The 18,023-nt window shown below is 39.9% G+C and overlaps 1 protein-coding gene across 7 annotated transcripts in view; it reads left to right on the top strand.

Moving 5' to 3' along the window:
- Positions 1 to 18,023, top strand: part of ppfia2 (PTPRF interacting protein alpha 2) — a 213,790-nt gene that overhangs the window by 167,420 nt on the left and 28,347 nt on the right. For all 7 annotated transcript variants that reach the window (XM_082511789.1, XM_082511790.1, XM_082511788.1 and 4 more), the window contains 7 exons: positions 224 to 393; positions 1,782 to 1,851; positions 7,791 to 7,901; positions 11,144 to 11,365; positions 12,849 to 12,995; positions 16,343 to 16,477; positions 17,159 to 17,242. In XM_082511789.1, the coding sequence (XP_082367915.1) occupies positions 224 to 393; positions 1,782 to 1,851; positions 7,791 to 7,901; positions 11,144 to 11,365; positions 12,849 to 12,995; positions 16,343 to 16,477; positions 17,159 to 17,242 (939 nt within the window). The remainder of the gene's footprint in view (positions 1 to 223; positions 394 to 1,781; positions 1,852 to 7,790; positions 7,902 to 11,143; positions 11,366 to 12,848; positions 12,996 to 16,342; positions 16,478 to 17,158; positions 17,243 to 18,023) is intronic.

Raw genomic sequence — 18,023 nt, 5'->3', positions numbered from 1 at the left:
TATATAATGTTTTTTTGATAGTCATGTTTGATTTTTGAAACATTTTTTGAGCCTGATCAAGCACACTTGAAATCATTCCTCTAGCACTTGTAGAAAAAAACCCATAAATAGAATAAGAACAAGAGCCGTGGCTTTCTGTGTTCTCAGAATGTTCATATTTTGGATTCTTCAGCAGTTCTCAGAGTTGATAATAACATTGATTTCTCCTATTTCTTCCCTTTAGTTACTGCTGGAACATCTTGAGTGCCTGGTGTCCAGACACGAGCGGTCACTTCGTATGACTGTGGTCAAGAGGCAGGCTCAGTCTCCTTCAGGGGTCTCCAGTGAAGTCGAAGTTCTTAAAGCACTCAAATCCTTGTTTGAACACCATAAAGCCCTAGATGAGAAGGTAAGGTTGTCAGAATATCTACATTAAATGTGTAACTGTTGGCTTTTTTCAGTTTTACCAAATTTAATGTGTTTGACTTTAATGTGTTGTTTTGATTCGGTTGTATGTCCCTTCTCTGTTGTATTATTATTAATTACTTGTGTGTTTTATATTATTATTGGAGACAAATACATGTATTTTTGTTTATTCTGGATCAGTCACATGTTATTTACATTTAAAATTCTTTTTTGGTTTTCATAAATGCACAAGTAATTAGTGGGTTTGTGAAAAGTGTAGCTGACGATTAAAAAAAATGATTTGAAAAATTAGGTTTAATGTGTTATATTTCTGCAGTGTGGTGTCATTAGTCATGTCAAAGGCAAGCTGAGTGAGTATTAGCACAGTGTGGAGGTGAAGTAACCAGTTGGCTAGCTAGCTGCAGGAGCTAACCAGGAAAAAAACCTCAGCTACACATACTACAGATCTAGAAAGAAAATAAAAGCCATCAGGAAAAAATGTTTTGCATTGTTACTTTTGAGTCACCTATACTGTATGTATTCTTTCTCCCCAAAACATTATGTTTAATTTTAAATGTTAAACATATTTGTAATAACTTATTAGTTGTGCTTTGCTGGATTCAGATTTGGCTCCACCCCCTAATTATCATATTATAGTATATTATAATGTATATGGATAGATAAAACATTTAAGACCAGATGATACTAACAGTGCTTTATTTTCCTTTTGTGTGATTTCATGCTATCATTTTCTAGTTTTAAGCCTTTACATGTCGCACTCAGTGTTTCTCCTCACATCCCGCTGATTTATGACCTTAGCCTCCTGTGTAATATCAGCACTCCCCCTGTAATCCATTCATCCCCCCCCCGAAAGCCAACATTTATAACACATGTCCAACGTCCACATTGTTTAAGGTAATATAAGCTCAGGCAAATGGGGTCCCGTGTTGGAACAATATCCCAGAGTGGACACAGAGGATCAGCCTCTTCTCATATCTGGTGCACACTCACAATGTGTTGCAAGTAATTGTTCCATCACAGCCATGATGAACCTAAAAGAGACAAAGGGAGAAGTGTAGAAGGGGAATCTCCTCTCCGCAAATGGTGCTTTTAAAGCAGTAAGAGCCGTATAATGCTACTTTGAAGCCCCAGCAAAGTGGTGTTGTAAGGCTAAGGGAGGAAAAGAGGATAGCACCTTCTGATGTGTTAACCCTTGCTTTCCTGGACTGGGATTTTAACAGCGGTGAGAGAGGAAGCTAATGATTGCGTTTTTCAGCTTGGCTCTTTTAAGATCAGTCCATCCCAGTGGAATTAAGTGCAGTGAAGGCTTATAACAGTGCCCATGACAAAGGATCTACAGACAGATTGTGATTCATGTTTTGTGATTTTCAGGTAAGAGAGAGACTACGAGTGTCACTGGAGAGGGTGTCTGCCTTGGAGGAGGAGCTCACAGCAGCCAATCAGGAGGTAATAACCACCACACTCACCAGTAACTACATTAACTGCTTGCTAATGCAGATGTCTTATAAGCAACCAAATGCTTTTAGGCATATGAAAGAAATGTGATGAAAGTGACTTTGAATGTGGCAGATGGGCCAACCTGAGTATTTCAACTGCAGATCTACAAGAATTTTCACACACAACAGTCTCAAGGGTTTACCTCTCTGGGCAGAAATGCTAGAGGAGAATGGCTAGACTAAAAAGTCGGAACCTTATGTTGAAATTTAAAGCAAAAGACCACAGGGGTTCCAATGCAGTGCTAACAAGCTGTGACTAATGGCCACGGTGTAGAATAATGAATATTGTGATATTTTTAAACACACTTTTTGTTGTTTGTGTTGTCAGATAATGCATCATCAGTGATTATGGATTAAAACTAGAATGAATGGGCTGAAATTCCTGGAACCTCAGACTATGGTTTGTTGGTTGTTTTCATACCAATGCATAGTGTCTGACTTGAGGTAGATTATTAGCTTTCTTCATCAAAGGAACACTTAGTAGCATAGACGAATGGGACAAAGAAAAATTATATTCTTTAATAAGGAATTAAAGACTTTGGCTATTTTATTAATCCTTTGCATAAAAGGCATCAGGAAAAGCAAGCATTTCTAATTTGGAAAACAAATACTATTGTTTCATTTAAGTCATTCCCATCAGACAAATGCATGTCTGTACTGCTTTTTAAGGATTCTGCAAACATGCTCAGTAAACATAATTTTGAACATGCAGACCTAATACATACTGTGATGTGTCCTGAATTTTGTATCTGCTCTGAAACCCAGAAACATTTACGGTACCTCGACAGGCTTCACTCTACCTCAGCTTATCAGTGGCTGCGGCGAAGCACTGACAGTACATCGGCCACTGTTTCCTTGGTGGCCTTTCCGTCTTCACCTCCTAGTTCGGGCTAGAGTAGGATTTGCACTGCAGATGGTCCTGTTCCAGCTGAGGAAAAACCCTCAGGCTGCCACTTCACAGCCTGTCAGACATGCCAGCCTGACACTCGGGCCTGGCGTAAAAGTCACTAAAAGGAAGAGAAGAAGAAAAAGATGGGAATGAAAAGCAATAGGGGGAATGGTTGGGAGGCGTGTGGCGTGGGTGGAGGGACAGACGGAGATCTAGTGTGAGAGGAGAGAGAGGGGGTAAGGATGGAAAAAAAAGGCATAGAGAGGCAGAAGACACAAATAGACATGGCAGGTGGGATGCAGAGGCAGATCGTGTGTGGGGGTATGTGTATTAATGAGAGTGCAGGGCTCCACTTGGTCAGAGCACCTCTGAAAGAAACCGAAGGACAGAAAAAGTGAAGCTGTAATGATATGTTTTGATGGCGAGTAAAGTCGCTAGGGGTCAAAACCCAAGATTTGATAGTGTGCGATCTACCAGACAAGGAGAGAATTGTAGAAAAGATTGAAAACTTAAAAAAGTAAACCTAAAGGCCAGCGGTACCTAAATTCTTCTCTTTTTCTCTTTGACAGTTTTTCCTGAAGTCTTGTTTTTTAACTGCAGAAACTCTGACAGACATCTCAGCAGCACCTTGAAATATTTCTCACATCACACTTCCAAGCTTATAAAGACCATACAGTATTTCTGTGTGGCTGTCCCTCTCTAATGGTTAACACAACACTTGTCAGAGCTGCGGACAGATGAGTGATTAGACCTTGAGGTGATGGAGGGTGGAGGTGGTGGTGGAGAGGATGGTTAAACCGGCTTTGCCGAATAAAAATGTCCACGCTTAAGAGGCTCCAGGGAGGCAGGCGGATCCGTGAGCCCGCAAACTGGTAATTGATTTGAGATGGAGGTCTATTATGAGTCCCATTTCCCTCCAGGAATTTAGACAATGTGTCCATGCTTGAAGAAATCAGCAGCCTTTAACCTCATGCAGTCACAGGTGTTTAAGTGGCCCCACACTGATTGCTGCTAGTGATTGCAGTTCTATCTGTGGAGCATTTTGGTATCTATCTGAGGATGAATTGTTGCTTACCAATTATTTGATGTTAATCAAAACAGACATATTTTTAAGACACTGTTAAATTCCCAAAGGTAGCTCAATAGCTCATTTGAATCTATCACAACCATACAAGATCAAGGCAGATAAAATAATATGTATCAAATATTATTTTATGCAGTCATACCAGATTCTTAGCAACTCAACCCTAGTTACACGTGGTGATTGACCATTTGTAACTTTCAGAGGCTTAAAATGAAATTGACTAATGAGCTATTTTATGGTCATGTGAAGTCTGTTCCTTCATTATTGTTGAAGGAACAGGGAACATTATTTGGCAAAGTATGCAAATGATGGCCCCGCCCCTCCCTGAGCCTGGTTCTGCCGGAGGTTTCTGCCTGTTAAAAGGGAGTTTTTCCTTCCCACTGTCGCCAAAGTGCTTGCTCATAGGGGGTCATTTGATTGTTGGGTTTTTCTCTGTATATATTATTGTAGGGTCTACCTTACAATATAAAGTGCCTTGAGGCGACTGTTGTTGTGATTTGGCGCTATATAAATAAAATTGAATTGAAAGAAATTGATTTGATTTCAAGTGTTGCATTTTGTGTTTTTTTTTTTTGTCTTTTTTTTGGATAGGAGGAGCTCCTAAAGAATGTTGATGCAAGTGAAAGAGGCTAAAAAAACAAAATAACCTTAATGAGTAGTGAGTAGCCAAAATCAACAATCTGGCGCATTCTTAATAAGTGGAACTCAATTGGCTAGCTCTGCAACACCAACACCTTTATGAATGTAAAGGACAGTTTACAACAAGGTCTAAATAACAGGTTGCAACAACAAGCCAGATTAGACAACAAAATTAATTGATCAGAAGTATACCACATCATCTGTCTAATATGGTAGAGATAATGTTGTGAGGCGGGCATGTATGATAGTGGAACTACCACTAGTGTTTATAGGTGATGTGACTGCTGATAGAAGTATGGATTCTGAAGTGTACAGGGCTATACTCTCTCTGCTAATATTCGACCAGATGCTGCAAAACTGAGTAGACAGCACTTCTTAGTGCAAATGGATAATGGCCTGAAGCATACTGGAAAAGCAACCCAAGCGTTTCTTAAGGCAAAGAAATGGGATTATTTTCAATAGCCAATAGAGTCATTTGAATCAGTTTTTAACAATTTAAAGCAGCTTTAATGGTGTGGTAATATAAGATTTGATAATCGGATGTATAGAAAGGTAACATCTGACCCATGAGCCGATGTGGGCTAGCACTGAGGTCCTTACAGGCTGAGCTTGATCCAAACCAGCACTATGCTCAGTAGGAGAAATACTCTGTTCACGGTTTTTCAAATAAAAGCTGGCAGAAAAGGTTGAGAATGGCAACAGCAGTACTTTTTTTCTTGCTTTTGCAAAAAAAAGACTGACCTAATTCTTTTGGGATTTTGTAAAAGAAAGAAAACTAATACATGAAATGAAATCTCCTTTGACCTAAAACATTTGATAAACATGTTTTATGTGTGGTCATGCATTTTTCCCCAGGTGTGTGATTGATTCTATTTTAAGTGCATTGCACCAAACTTGCTTTTCCCCAAATCTCACCTTGACGTCATCAATCTTTCATACTCTAAGAGCAACCTGTGACACCCGTGGACACACACACTCACACATAGCCATTCTTATTTCACTCCTTCCCATTTTCCTCCAATTTCTACTTCATCAGACATTCCTGTCAACACAGAGCCCAGAAGTGCTAAAGGAAGATAAGGAAATTGTGATGCTGCGTTGTAAAAGAAGCTCCACTCGTCCTTGTGTCCCTCGTCACCCTTTTCATTTTGCATCTGGCAAACTTCTCTCTGTCTTCTTTCATTTCAGCGATAGAGATGCATCAGTAGCGCCCCATTCATCAATTGTGCCTTTATGTCATGGGTGGCGTTGGTGTTTGATCTCTGAGATGGAGAAATTACAGACAATCTCAAAATAATGGTACTGGAACATACGGAGGCATAATTATGCCCTCATTAAAAATAATGAACAGAAGATGCTTTGTAGACAGAGTGCAGCAGAAAAGAAGAAGCCAAGCTGCTGCTGGCAAAGTTGAGTGTGAAGGAAAACCCTGTCTGTGGAAGGTGGGAGATAATCTTCTGTTCTCACTCGCAACTTTAAAGAGGTCCCGACATTAACTACGACTCGTGTCCAGGTGTCAATGAGGGCAGGTTGGGATCTGAGTTTAAACTGGATCATGTCAAAGTCACTTGATTGCATTGTTTGTTTTATCGACAGCGGTTTCATTGATTGTCCTCGGGCTCCTCTTGCTGTTCCGATCACAACAAATGTCTGTTGCGGAAAGAGAGAGAAAAGACGATTTTAAAGCATCGCAATTTGTTTTCAACGGCGACGATCACTCAGCATTTCCATTCTCAAACTGTAATTATTTATTAGAATGATTAGTAATGGTAGTTGGATTGTCATAAATGATGGTGCTGGCTGCTTGGAAATCCTGATCGAATCATCCATAAAGAGAAGGACAAAAAGGAACATGCATGATTTGAGAGTCCTACATGGTTCAGAGATTAAAGCTTTTCTGAAGCTTCCGAGTACTCATAGAGGAGAACCAGCATGATGCAGCTTTAATCACATCACGCTATCAGCATGCCTCATGTACTGTAGTAATTGTTGGGGGGGGGGGGTTTGTTAGGAGCTCCTCCTTTTTTTGTTCGTGTAGAGAATAACTGTAAAACTATTTTAGTGCTAGAGTTGTCTTTCTGGTGGTTATTTACTTTTTAGGGGAGGTTTCAGAGATTGAGACCAGTGGACAGTGGTGTAACTTTGACTGCTTCTGTCTGCAAAAATAAACGGAACACACTGTACCAAGCTTATTGTTGAAATAAAAGCAGACAGTCTTTTCACATTTTGAACAAATCTCCAGGTTGGCCAAATTCATTTTGAACAGGAGCACAATAGCACACAGAAATATCATCACCAGTGCTATTTTAACATCCCTCACAGTTTGCAGACTGACTTTGTGGCTTTTCTTAGTTTTCCATTGCAGAGAGGAGCATTGAGGATCTGCCCTGTTTCAGTTTTACTTTCAGAGCCAGGACTGCGTGTGTTGGCTTGTATTTCTTACTCTGTTTTGACTTTCTTTTCTCAGGGGAATCATTAATTCATACATTTCTTAAAGCTGCACTGTGTTTACTTTAGTGCAGCTGGCCTATGTTCGACCTCAATAAAAGATTGATGCATTCGCAACACGTTATTTTCGTATTCACCTTAGTGCTAGTGTAGGATACACGGAGAAAGTCTTAGAAGAAGTTATCCATTCTGCTAGTTAATATTTAGTGGCCTACCTGGGACGAATGAATGGCTGCTCTCCATAAGCATTAGGCTCTGGAAAGAAGTACTTCAAGAAGTACTGTGAACTAGTAGGCAGCAGGTACACTGTCAACCTCTCTCTCTCTTGAAGTGAGTGATAATCATATGTTGTCAGTCAAAGCCAAACCAGAATGTTATTGTTGTCAGACACCCCTGTGACAGGGTTAAGGCTTCAGGATGGCTGATGGTGGGGAAATAAAGCACTTGGTTTGCAAAACTCAATAATCACAAGGTTTCCATGAATGTTGGTTAAAGTAATGTTCCAAAATTCCTATGCAGTGTGATATACTGTAATTTACTAGCGTTGCATAAGAGAGGGAAAATGATTAGTTAACCAAGGATTGCAATTATGTGTGGTTGTGGTTTTATCCTCATCGTGTGTGCAAACAAGAGGCTCATTCAAGAGGCTTCGCTAAAAGCTAAAAGTTCTAAAGCCACACTGAGGAAGATGCCAGCCTTAAAATTGAGTTTTGTTTTTTCGTCTCACACAAACTGTGTTGCTGTGTGCAGGCAAGTGTGTGCGGAGGGGGTTTTTTGTTGTATTTTTATTTTTTTTTTACTTCTAACCCCATATTTTTGTGTCCCACAGATTGTGGCCTTACGGGAACAGAATGCTCACATCCAGAGGAAAGTGGCATCAGGTGAGGGAGGAGAGGACATTTTGGAGGGCAGTGAAGCTCAACAGAAGGTCCATGGCAAGGTGAGCTCCCTTGATTTAAATATGGGTGGAAAAAATGGTCAAAATTATGTGTGGATCTATAATAACTACACTACACTTTAATAGTCTGTACATTATGGCAATATTTGCACTTGTTGTTTTTGATTAAGATATAGTTTATTCTAAAAATGTGCATAGTATTATGTATGTATATATTAAATATACTTACTGTGGCAGTCATACAGTAACCCGGATGTTTTCCATTTCAAAATAAAAGCACTACCAATCAGTATTTTGTCTACAACCCTGCTGTGGTGGCGTTACACAAATAATTCCTGTACATTTAGTTCCCCCTGCTGTATTGGCATTTTGACTTTAAAGTATTGCAGCGACTATCACATGGTTTTGATCATACATTTATTTACCTCTGCAGGCATTCTGAAGGAGTTAGGCAAAAACTCCCGCTGTGATCTCACCCCCTGCCATTATGCAGGAGCACACATGGACATCCATAGCTGAATACAAATTTCCTTTTGATTATTATTTTAACAGCATAGGTGTAGGTGTAGATTACGCTGATGCCTTTTTATGTCAGAAGCACGCGAGCCCAAAATGATGCACCTTAAAGGCAAACGCAGATGCAGGATTTTTACTTTTTTTTTTTTTATTTTATTTTTTATTATACATGCAGACAGCAGCAGAGGATACCTGGGTAGATCAATGGAGACGTTATTACTTGGCTGGTCTGCTGGGGAACGAGGGTTTGGGGGATGGGAGGTGGTGGTGGTGGGGGATTGGGAGTAAAGAGATGAAGAGCGTGTGAGTTTGAGGGATGTGATAATGAGGAGACAGCCATCATCTGCTCTGTTTTGTGTAGATAAAATAAGAGAGTATGAACATGTGTTGTTTGGCACATTTGTTTTGTGATACGGTGAAGAAAGAACACTAACCTTGCAGTAATGGTGAGGGTCAGTTATTCAGCATGACTGTAGTCAGAGTGACTGACAGAGATGTAGAAGGAACTGTCAGGAAGGGGACAATGGCAAAACCTGCCCACCGGATTCTTTCATTCATATATATATATATATATATATATATATATATATATATATATATATATATATATATCTTGGTTTGTCACTCCATCAGTTTTTGCACCACTGAATTACAGACCACCTCTTCTGTAACTGAAGGGACAGATCTGTCTTTTAGGTTTCATGTCATAGGTTTTATCTAATTTCTTAATGACGTGACTTTCAAATGCTGCTTATCTGCTGTAGACGGTGTTTTAGCCCTGTCACTTTAAGCTAATAGCTTTTTGAGAATCACCTTGTTGGTACAAGAATATTTTGTCTGACAAACTGCATCATCTTTGGGATTTTTTGTATATTCAACTAAAGAAATAGGAACAAATGATGTGTTTTTGCAACAGGCTGCTAGTACTAACGTGCCTAGATGCAATTAAAATGTGGTTATTTGCTTATTTGTCTGTTATGTGTAGTTCATCTGTTTAGTAAGGTGCTTTTTTATGTTTAGATAATTCATTAGGCAGCGTTAAGTGGCCTAATAAACAAAAACATTCCTCTTAGTGAAAAAGCATCTTATGTTCAAAGAAGAAACTTTGAAAGACCTTAAGAAAGTTTGGAGAACTATTGCTCAAGGCCAACATTAGTTCTCAGAGCAAAATATAAAGAATTGAGGGGCATCTCAAGACTATCTGTCCATCTATCCATGCAGGCATGAATGAGAGCAGTTGTTTCATAGCCAAACTTAACCATTTTTAAAGGTCATTCAGAGTTAAAAAGCAATACACCCCTTTGAAATGTTGGGTAACTCTTATTAACATTGTCCCTTTAAACTATCCTGGTCCTAAATGGTACAAATCTGTGAAACAAGCCCATCGATGGAAACCCCAGATACAAAGAGGGACAGCTGAGCCATTTGGCAATAAAGAAGACATAAAATTCTTTTATGAGCATGGCCCACTGCTGGCATGCTCGTATTAAAATCACTGGTGTGATTTAGTGGATCCTGTTCCTTGCTCAAGTGAATCATTGATCACAGGCAGCAGACAGAGAGGCCCAATTAGGTTTGTCCTCACAGATGGATGGCCAAAGATGGGCAGCTGTGCCTCACAATACAGCAGGAAGACAGAGGAAGATGGAGAATGAAGAGATCAGTTTCCCTCAATCCTCTCATTCACCTTACTGTAACTCAATTGAGCATAAAAGCAAGATTTGTTTTTTTAAACTATGCATGTTTGTTATTTAGCACCGATAATAAGGTTGTTTTCCTCTGTTGTTCTTGCCCCTAAACTCTTTTGTAAGCTGAATCTCTGCGGTATCCTCCTCATTAATCTACCTCATGCAGAGACCAGGAGAGCTGTACGGAGTGGAAACCTTGCAAATCTAATCAGATTACTTATGCAAGTGTCAAAACAATTTCTCCAGCAGAGTCTGGTGTGATTCAGTCTTTGTGACCATCCAGAATCAAAGCAGGGGAAGAACCAAAGCCGTGAGCTCCTGAACTTGAATTTATTAGAATGCAAATGTATGTCATTCTCAAAAGCAGACATGGTATCTGAAGTGGAAGCATGGCTGATTTCTCAGGGCCCACTTGAATACACGACAGGAAGATGAGGCATGACAGGAAATCAGAAAATTGCTTTGCACCATTGTTCATTTTTACTCTCGATAGTGTGTTTATTTTCCTGCATTCAAAGCTCAAACTTCTATTTTTGATTTAGGTACTGGGGTTCTTACTAGGTTAACACTTGAAAAAAGAAAGAAAATATAATCACTTGTTATCGCGATTATTGTGGGGCAAGTGTGCATTCTGAATGGACTTACAAGACACGTTTCAGGATTCGGGATATAATTTAACATCCAAAAGATTTATTTCAACTGCAAGGAAAAAGTTCTAGTTAGAATGTTAACTTAAAAGAAAGAAAGAATTTTTTTACTTTGATTAGCCACAACATTAACAACCAATTTCCAAATCCTGTACTAACCCTCACTTGTCAGTGATCTTATTACTACTTTATTATTACCTTATTACCTATATACCACAAGCCTCACTTAATTTGTGAGTTTTAAAAGACGTCATGCAAGGGAATTCATTTTTAAAAAAGCTCTTAAATTCTTTTTAAAGTACACTAAAAGTTAGAAATCATCCCCAAACATCCCTTGGCAAATTTTGTGCTTCATGACGCATACATATTTTTGGATAATTTTCCCTTTTCATATGTTGACCTCTTACTCCACATCCCCCTCTTTCCCCTCCAGCGTCTGTCCAATGGCTCTCTGGAGCCGGCCCATGAGGCGAGTCAGGTGGTCGAGCTGCAGGACCTGCTGGAGAAGCAGAACTACGAGTTGGCCCAGATGAAGGAGCGCATGTCCTCCCTCTCCTCCCGGGTTTCCGAGGTGGAGCAGGAGCTCGAGACCGCCCGCAAGGACCTCATCAAGTCAGAGGAGATGAACAACAAGTACCAGAGGGACATCAAAGAGGTCACAGCACAGAAACTGAGCACAGGGGGAAGCATACACACACACACATATTCGCATGGGGATAACAGTTGCAAGAGAAACATCAAAGACAGCGAGCAGTGGTCTAAAAACAGCTTCTATTTGCATATGCTCTCACACTCTCCCCAGCTCTTTATTACTCCGTCTTTTTCTCACATAAAAACATGCACATTGACTTGTGAACGTATAAGGTCTTTCATAATGCCTTCATCGGGTGAAGTGAGTTAAGTGAAGAGTCCTTGAAAAAATATCTAAATATACACTTCAGATAAACACTTCTCTAGGCCTCAAACTAACACTTAATGTTAAATAAATAACTAACCATTTGTATTTCTTGAACGGGTTCAAGACTGTTGATGCATGAAGCACAAAAAAGAGCCAGTTGTGTCCAAAACTGGCAGTTAAGATCCAAATAATAGTCCTATTTATTATATGTCTGTGCAAGGTTAATATCAGTGAAGTGGGCTGGATATGAACATAAGCTGATGCCCCTGTCGCCTGGGGATGAAATTACTATTGATTTCTAACGATGTGGGCAGAGGCAGTTATCGTGGGCTGACAAACATGGCCTTATCAGGCCAATCGTGTTTTATTACCCTGCAATGCCTTCTCTTACAGCAGCAGTTTATTTAGTGTTCTAAGAATAACTGTTATTATTTGTATGGTTTGGAAACAATGGGTGCTACCGCAAGTTTGTGTCTGAAGCAATTCTCCATGGAGGAAATTAAGTCTGAGAAATTCCATGATAATGTTGCCTCTGTTCATGACAGCAGCGCATGTTTGTATTTTATGAGGCTTTATTTGTTATTAACTTTTGTGCACATTCTAGGGATAAAAGTTTGATTTTGCAGACTTGCAGTCTGGTTTCTGTGTGCATTCCAGGAAGTGGTTGAAGAATCTCTAATTCAATTCCGTTCACTTCAGTTTTACTTACTCAGTGCCAATTAACAATAATGGTGAGCTCAAGGTTCTTTATATTGTAAAGTAAAGACCCTGCAATATCTGTATATCTGCAATATCCATCCATTCACTGTCTGCTGCTTATCCTGGCCTAAGTAGAGACACCCAGACTCCTTTACTTCTTCCAGGAAAAACTGATGACATTTCTTCACCGTATACTGGGTCTAGTCTGAGATCCAGTATACGGTGAAGAAATGTCATCAGTTTTTCCTCCTGGTAGGACATGTCTAAAAACCTTATTTAGAAGGTGCCCAGGAGACATCCTAGTCATCCCTGAACCACGTCAGCTGTCTCTCAGTGTTTCGATGTGGAAGCTTAGTGGCTCTAGGTGCTGAATGCCCAAGCACCCTGTCACTTAAGGGAGGGTCCAGACACCCTATGGAGTTTTCATCTGGTGCTGATATTAAAGTAGTGTACAAATTCCATGTGTGCAAAGCAGCAGGAGAAAATATTACACCCAAAGTTGATGTTATATTAAGTCTTTTTTTTGTGTGTCTCTATACAGGCCATGTGTCAGAAAGAAGACATGGAGGAACGGATTGTCACGCTGGAGAAACGTTACCTGAGTGCCCAAAGAGAAGCCACCTCTGTGCATGACATCAATGACAAACTGGAGAACGAGTTGGCCAATAAGGAGGCATTCCTCAGACAGGTCTGTAAAGTCCACTCCAGGGTTAGTGTGAGCCATGTAATCACATTAATCAGCTCTCTGGGATTACTATTTTCTTCCAAAAAATGGGTCCAGATGGCAGCTGCAGTGCACGATTCATTACTGTATCATCAGTCGTATTTTTCTTACTGGATTCAGAAAAGAATCAGCCAGGAAAAATGTGTAAGATGGTTCCTGTCAGTTAACATAGTCCTTTGAGCAGTTCCACAGAGGTCTGGCATTGAGAAAACCTCTTCACATCGTGGTAGATAATGTAAGAGGAAATTACTACTGGGGAAGAAATTTTATAAATGTTTACTTTGTGCAGATGCACATGGCTCACATGTGATTTCTTCATAATTGACATAATGCTGCAGAATATGGTCAAGCGATTGTACAGATTTACTCTCCTTTCAATTATTCTTTGTGATTCATTGCAGCCAATTAGATAAATTGCATGGCCATAGAAGATCTAGTGGCATTTTTATGAGTAAAGGCTTAAACACTGTCTGGGCTCTGGAAGAATAGAAAGAATTTCTGATATGAGTAGAAGTAATTAGAGTGACACCATCAGTCCCTGTTTGGATTTACTGTGTGGAAAGTTATTTAGACACTAATTTATATTTTAGTTATAATTCTCAACAATTTTCTTTAGCATAATGTTTACTTTAGACATGTACATCACAACTACAGTGACTATTTAAAACAATTGTGAAATCCCCTAGACCAGTTAATCTGGGGGTACCTTAGAGACGAGACATCACCTGGTGATCACTGGTCATGAGGGAAAATATATATTTTCCGCAACCAGATATAAGTGGTTACTGGTTGTCGCCAAGGAAATGTGGTCACAAAGACGACGTTGCTCCATGTGATTGCTTTGGTTGCAATTTCATGCCAGCAACTACCAGAAACAATTCGACAGATTGGAGAATACACATTTTTTCATAGCAGATGAAAGTTGCCGGCGTCTGCCTGATCAGTCTCTCGTCCTGCATGGGCTTTAGCCATGAGTTTCAAAGCGACTGGCAACCATTTCCACCACATTTTTCATTTGCAACTGGCGGTTGCCATTTAGTCACTAACTGATCTCTGGGCATGTGTGACTAAGCCTAACCTGAAACAAATACAATTTAAAATCTAAAACCTGAACAAATTTGAGAAGAAAATTTAACTGTTGACTAAAAGTAAAAGAGCAATAGAGAGAGACAGTCAAAACAAAGAAATAAGAAAATATATTTAGATGAAAGCAAAAAATGGCACAGTGGGTTATTAGAAAAGCTAATAGTATGAAATATGTTAAAACTGTCTGCTAAACATATAAAACATTGAAATGGTTAGCTCACAGTGTAAGTACATGAAATTGTGATATAAAATCATGACAAAAGATCAAAATAATTGAAACAGCTAAAATTCTGAAACCAGGTGGAAATTATTAGCTAAAACTTTAACTGTTGAATTTGTTAGCTAAACGTACTGGATAAACAGTTAAAAAAGCTAGCTAAAAAACAGATTTAAAAAAGTAGTTTTAACTAAAGATATAAACTGTTTGAATGGCTGAAATAAAAACTCAATACTTGGCACTAAACTAGTAAGAGTGTTTGCTAATCATAAGTATATAGTTAACAGAATGTAATCGCTAAAAGTAAATGGTAAGCTAATTTCATCCTGCCAGATGATTACATAGGGTGGGGGTTGTTAACCTTTGCTAGCCAGTCATTTTTCACTCAGGAAATGTGTATGAAGCCACAACTTAAGAAGAAACCACTTATGTATTTACAGCCATGACGTTTACAAGGGAAAGGGTCTATGCAAGGGGTATGCTTGAACCCTAAAGGTTTTTTTAAATGAACTCCTGCTACCATACATAAACAGACTTTTTTGGTAAATATATGCACAAAGTTTCACTTGCTATTGTACTGGGCTCTGGCTGCTGATGTCTGAAGATTACTTGGTATAGAGACATGAAGGGATGAGAAGAAATGGCAAGCAAAATGGCAAAAAGGATGGGTAGTAGGATACCTAGGGAGGATATAATAAACAAAAACAAACTGTCATGTTTCCCCTGTGTCATCTCAAGCACGTGGGATGGCGATATGGGTTGAGGCAGAAAATATCACTGACACACAACACAAAGTATACTTGGCCTGCTAGAGTCTAATTATTGCACGCTGAGCTGCCAGGCCCGGAGCTTCGGGGACCAGAGCATCTGTCGCCGATGGCAAAGGCTGCCAAGCCAGTCCTTAAATAAGTCTTAAAACTGATCCCAAGCTAGTGAGGGAGAAAATTCTTACTGTCCAATGGGGAAGCAAGTCACTTGTTTCCAGTTTCATTTAATGCTAAGTTTGAGTTCCATCTTAATGATAGCAAGTACCAGCTGAATGCCTAATCAGGATCTGCATCAGCTGTCTATAAGTTGCCAGTGTCACTCTTGGCAGTGCAGACTCTGACTCTGCTATTCTAAAGAAGAGATGAGGCACACTGCCAGAGTGTGCCTCATCTCTGAAAGACAAACATTTGTGATTCTATTTTCTAACAGGCAATTATGCTCTGCTGACACTGAATAGGAAGAAGGAAGAGAATCACATTTATAGAGTTCATTTTCGTTATACTCTGTTAACAAGGACAGCATTGGAACACACTGAAAACTCTTTCATTCAAATAGTGTAGTGTTCTAATAATCTGCTCATACTTTAATTTGTCATTGCTAGGGTTTGTTGTTATTGCAAGAAAAACACTATTCTGGATTTCTTTTCTGGATGATGTATGGTCAAAGCATTGGAAGGTAATTTATTGAATAAATCTCCTGTGTAATCATTTATCATTCTTTCTTTCAGCATTAAGCATTCCTGCAAATTTATTGGCTTCAAGGCAATAAGTTAGAACCCAGATTTAAGCTAAGTGCAGATCCTTAGTTGGTTTAGAGTGTTTAAATTTATTTCAGTGGTTGTGTCTCAGGAAGTAGAGCAGGTCATCAGGAGGTTGGTGGTTTAATCTCTGGCTGGTCCAATTCGCATCCAAAGTATCTGTGTGCAGGATTGGAATTTGAATGTGTGTGAATGTTAAATAGAAACCACTTACATGTCGATGCAGTGCTACTGTGAATGTAACATGTTGTATAGAGTGCTCAAGTAGAATAGATAAGCGCTATATAAGAACCAGGTCAGTACATTAACTTTGACTGTCGGCTAATGTGACTCTTTTCCTCACAACGTGCACATTTATATTTTTTGTTTACTTTTGGCTGCAATCCCTCCACAAAATCTGCAGGAAGCCAGATACAAAATCTCATAAGTCTCGTTGTTCAACTATCAGCTAATGTTTTTGCTGTCTGTGGTGTTTGAGTGCAGATGGAGGAGAAGAACAGACAACTACAGGAGAGGTTGGAGCTTGCAGAACAGAAACTCCAGCAGACCATGAGGAAGGCTGAGACACTCCCGGAGGTTGAGGCCGAACTAGCCCAGAGGATAGCAGCTCTCACCAAGGTAAGCGCACACGTTTGTACATATTGTACATTAACACACATGCTGTTGACGTATTCCCACAGATGCCCTCGTTTTTTTTTCTGTACATTTGTGTAAGTGTCCACGTGGTGTCATGACGTTTCAACATGTTCCTCTCCTCTTCCTCGGCCACATAGTCTGACTCCAGCTCCTCTTCCTCTCCTGATGATTATCACTTTGTAATGGAAGCTAAACTCCAAGACATGAACTCCATTCTTAGGAAGGTAGTTCCACAGGGCATCACAGCTATTGCCAACTCCAATAGAGAACAGATATCATTCATTTATCTTATTAGTGTTTTGTGGCGGGCGTGTTTACTGGGATTCTGCTCTGGCTGTTCTACCACCATGGGACAGCTGCATGGCACTTCTGGCTGGAGCTCATACTTGGCAGTGCTGGAGCAGCTCTCTTCCTCTTTCATTCTGTCCTTTGGTGGCCTTGTTCTCCATCTTTCTCCTTGTCACTGTTTGTTTCAATCAGCTGTCTTTCCAGTTACGCTTTAAAACATAGATATCCATCTTTGAGTTTGGGGTAGAAGCTTTGGCTTGTGTTGTCGCCACCATTTTTCTTTGTTGGCCCTTAGGCTGTCAAGCACACAGATCATCGTGGCCTCTCTTTTTTTTTTTTTTTGTCCTGTCTGTGCTGTCTGTGATCCAACTGTAGGCGGAAGAGCGTCACGGGAGCATTGAGGAGCGAATGAGGCACTTGGAATGCCAGCTGGAGGAGAAGAACCAGGAGCTGCTGAGGGTGAGTCACTGCGGAGGCGTTGTGCCAAGCAGCGTTAACCAGGCAGCCACTTCTGCATGAGCAAGACAGCTTGAAGCGACTGCAACTGATGGCACACTGTCTGATTTGTCACCAATGAAGCTTGACCAAATGGGTGTTTCACGTACTCTGCTGATATAATGGTTTGCAAAATACTCACAAATGATGCAAATGAGTAATTCTAAAAGACGTTAGTGTTTTCACGTCACACTTTAGTGTATGATAGCAAATTCAAGCGAGAATGCTGTCTGTATGAAGATGTTTAACCTCATGAGTTATTTTCAAAGTTTTTTTGTTGTTGTTTTCCTTATTTGAAAAATGCAATAGTGGGCAATCTTTCCAACAGCAGTCATATAGTACAGAGAAAACCCCAACAGTCAAATGACCCCTTTGAGAAAGCACTTGGCAACAGTGGGAAGGAGAAACTCCTTTTTAATAGGAAGAAACCTCCAGCAGAGCCAGGTTCAGGGAGGGGCAGCCGTCTGCCATGACTAGCCGGTGGTGATGGGAGGGAGAAAGGATAAAAGATACACTGTGGATGGGAGCCAGAAATTGATAATAGCTAATGATTAAATGCAGTGGTGTATAAATATATAGTGAGTGAAAAAGAAACACTCCCAGTGCATCATAGGAATCCCCCAGCAGCTTAGGCCTTTTGCAGGGAGGATCACCTGATGCAGCCCTAATGATGTTCTTTATCGAAAATAAAAGTTTTAAGCCTAATCTTAGAAGTGGAGAGGGTATCTGTCTCCCGAATTCAAAT

This window comes from Aulonocara stuartgranti (assembly GCF_965226115.1).
Source record: "Aulonocara stuartgranti genome assembly, chromosome: 17".
Classification (NCBI taxonomy): Eukaryota; Metazoa; Chordata; class Actinopteri; order Cichliformes; family Cichlidae; genus Aulonocara; species Aulonocara stuartgranti.
This window is presented reverse-complemented; position numbering and strand designations above follow the sequence as displayed.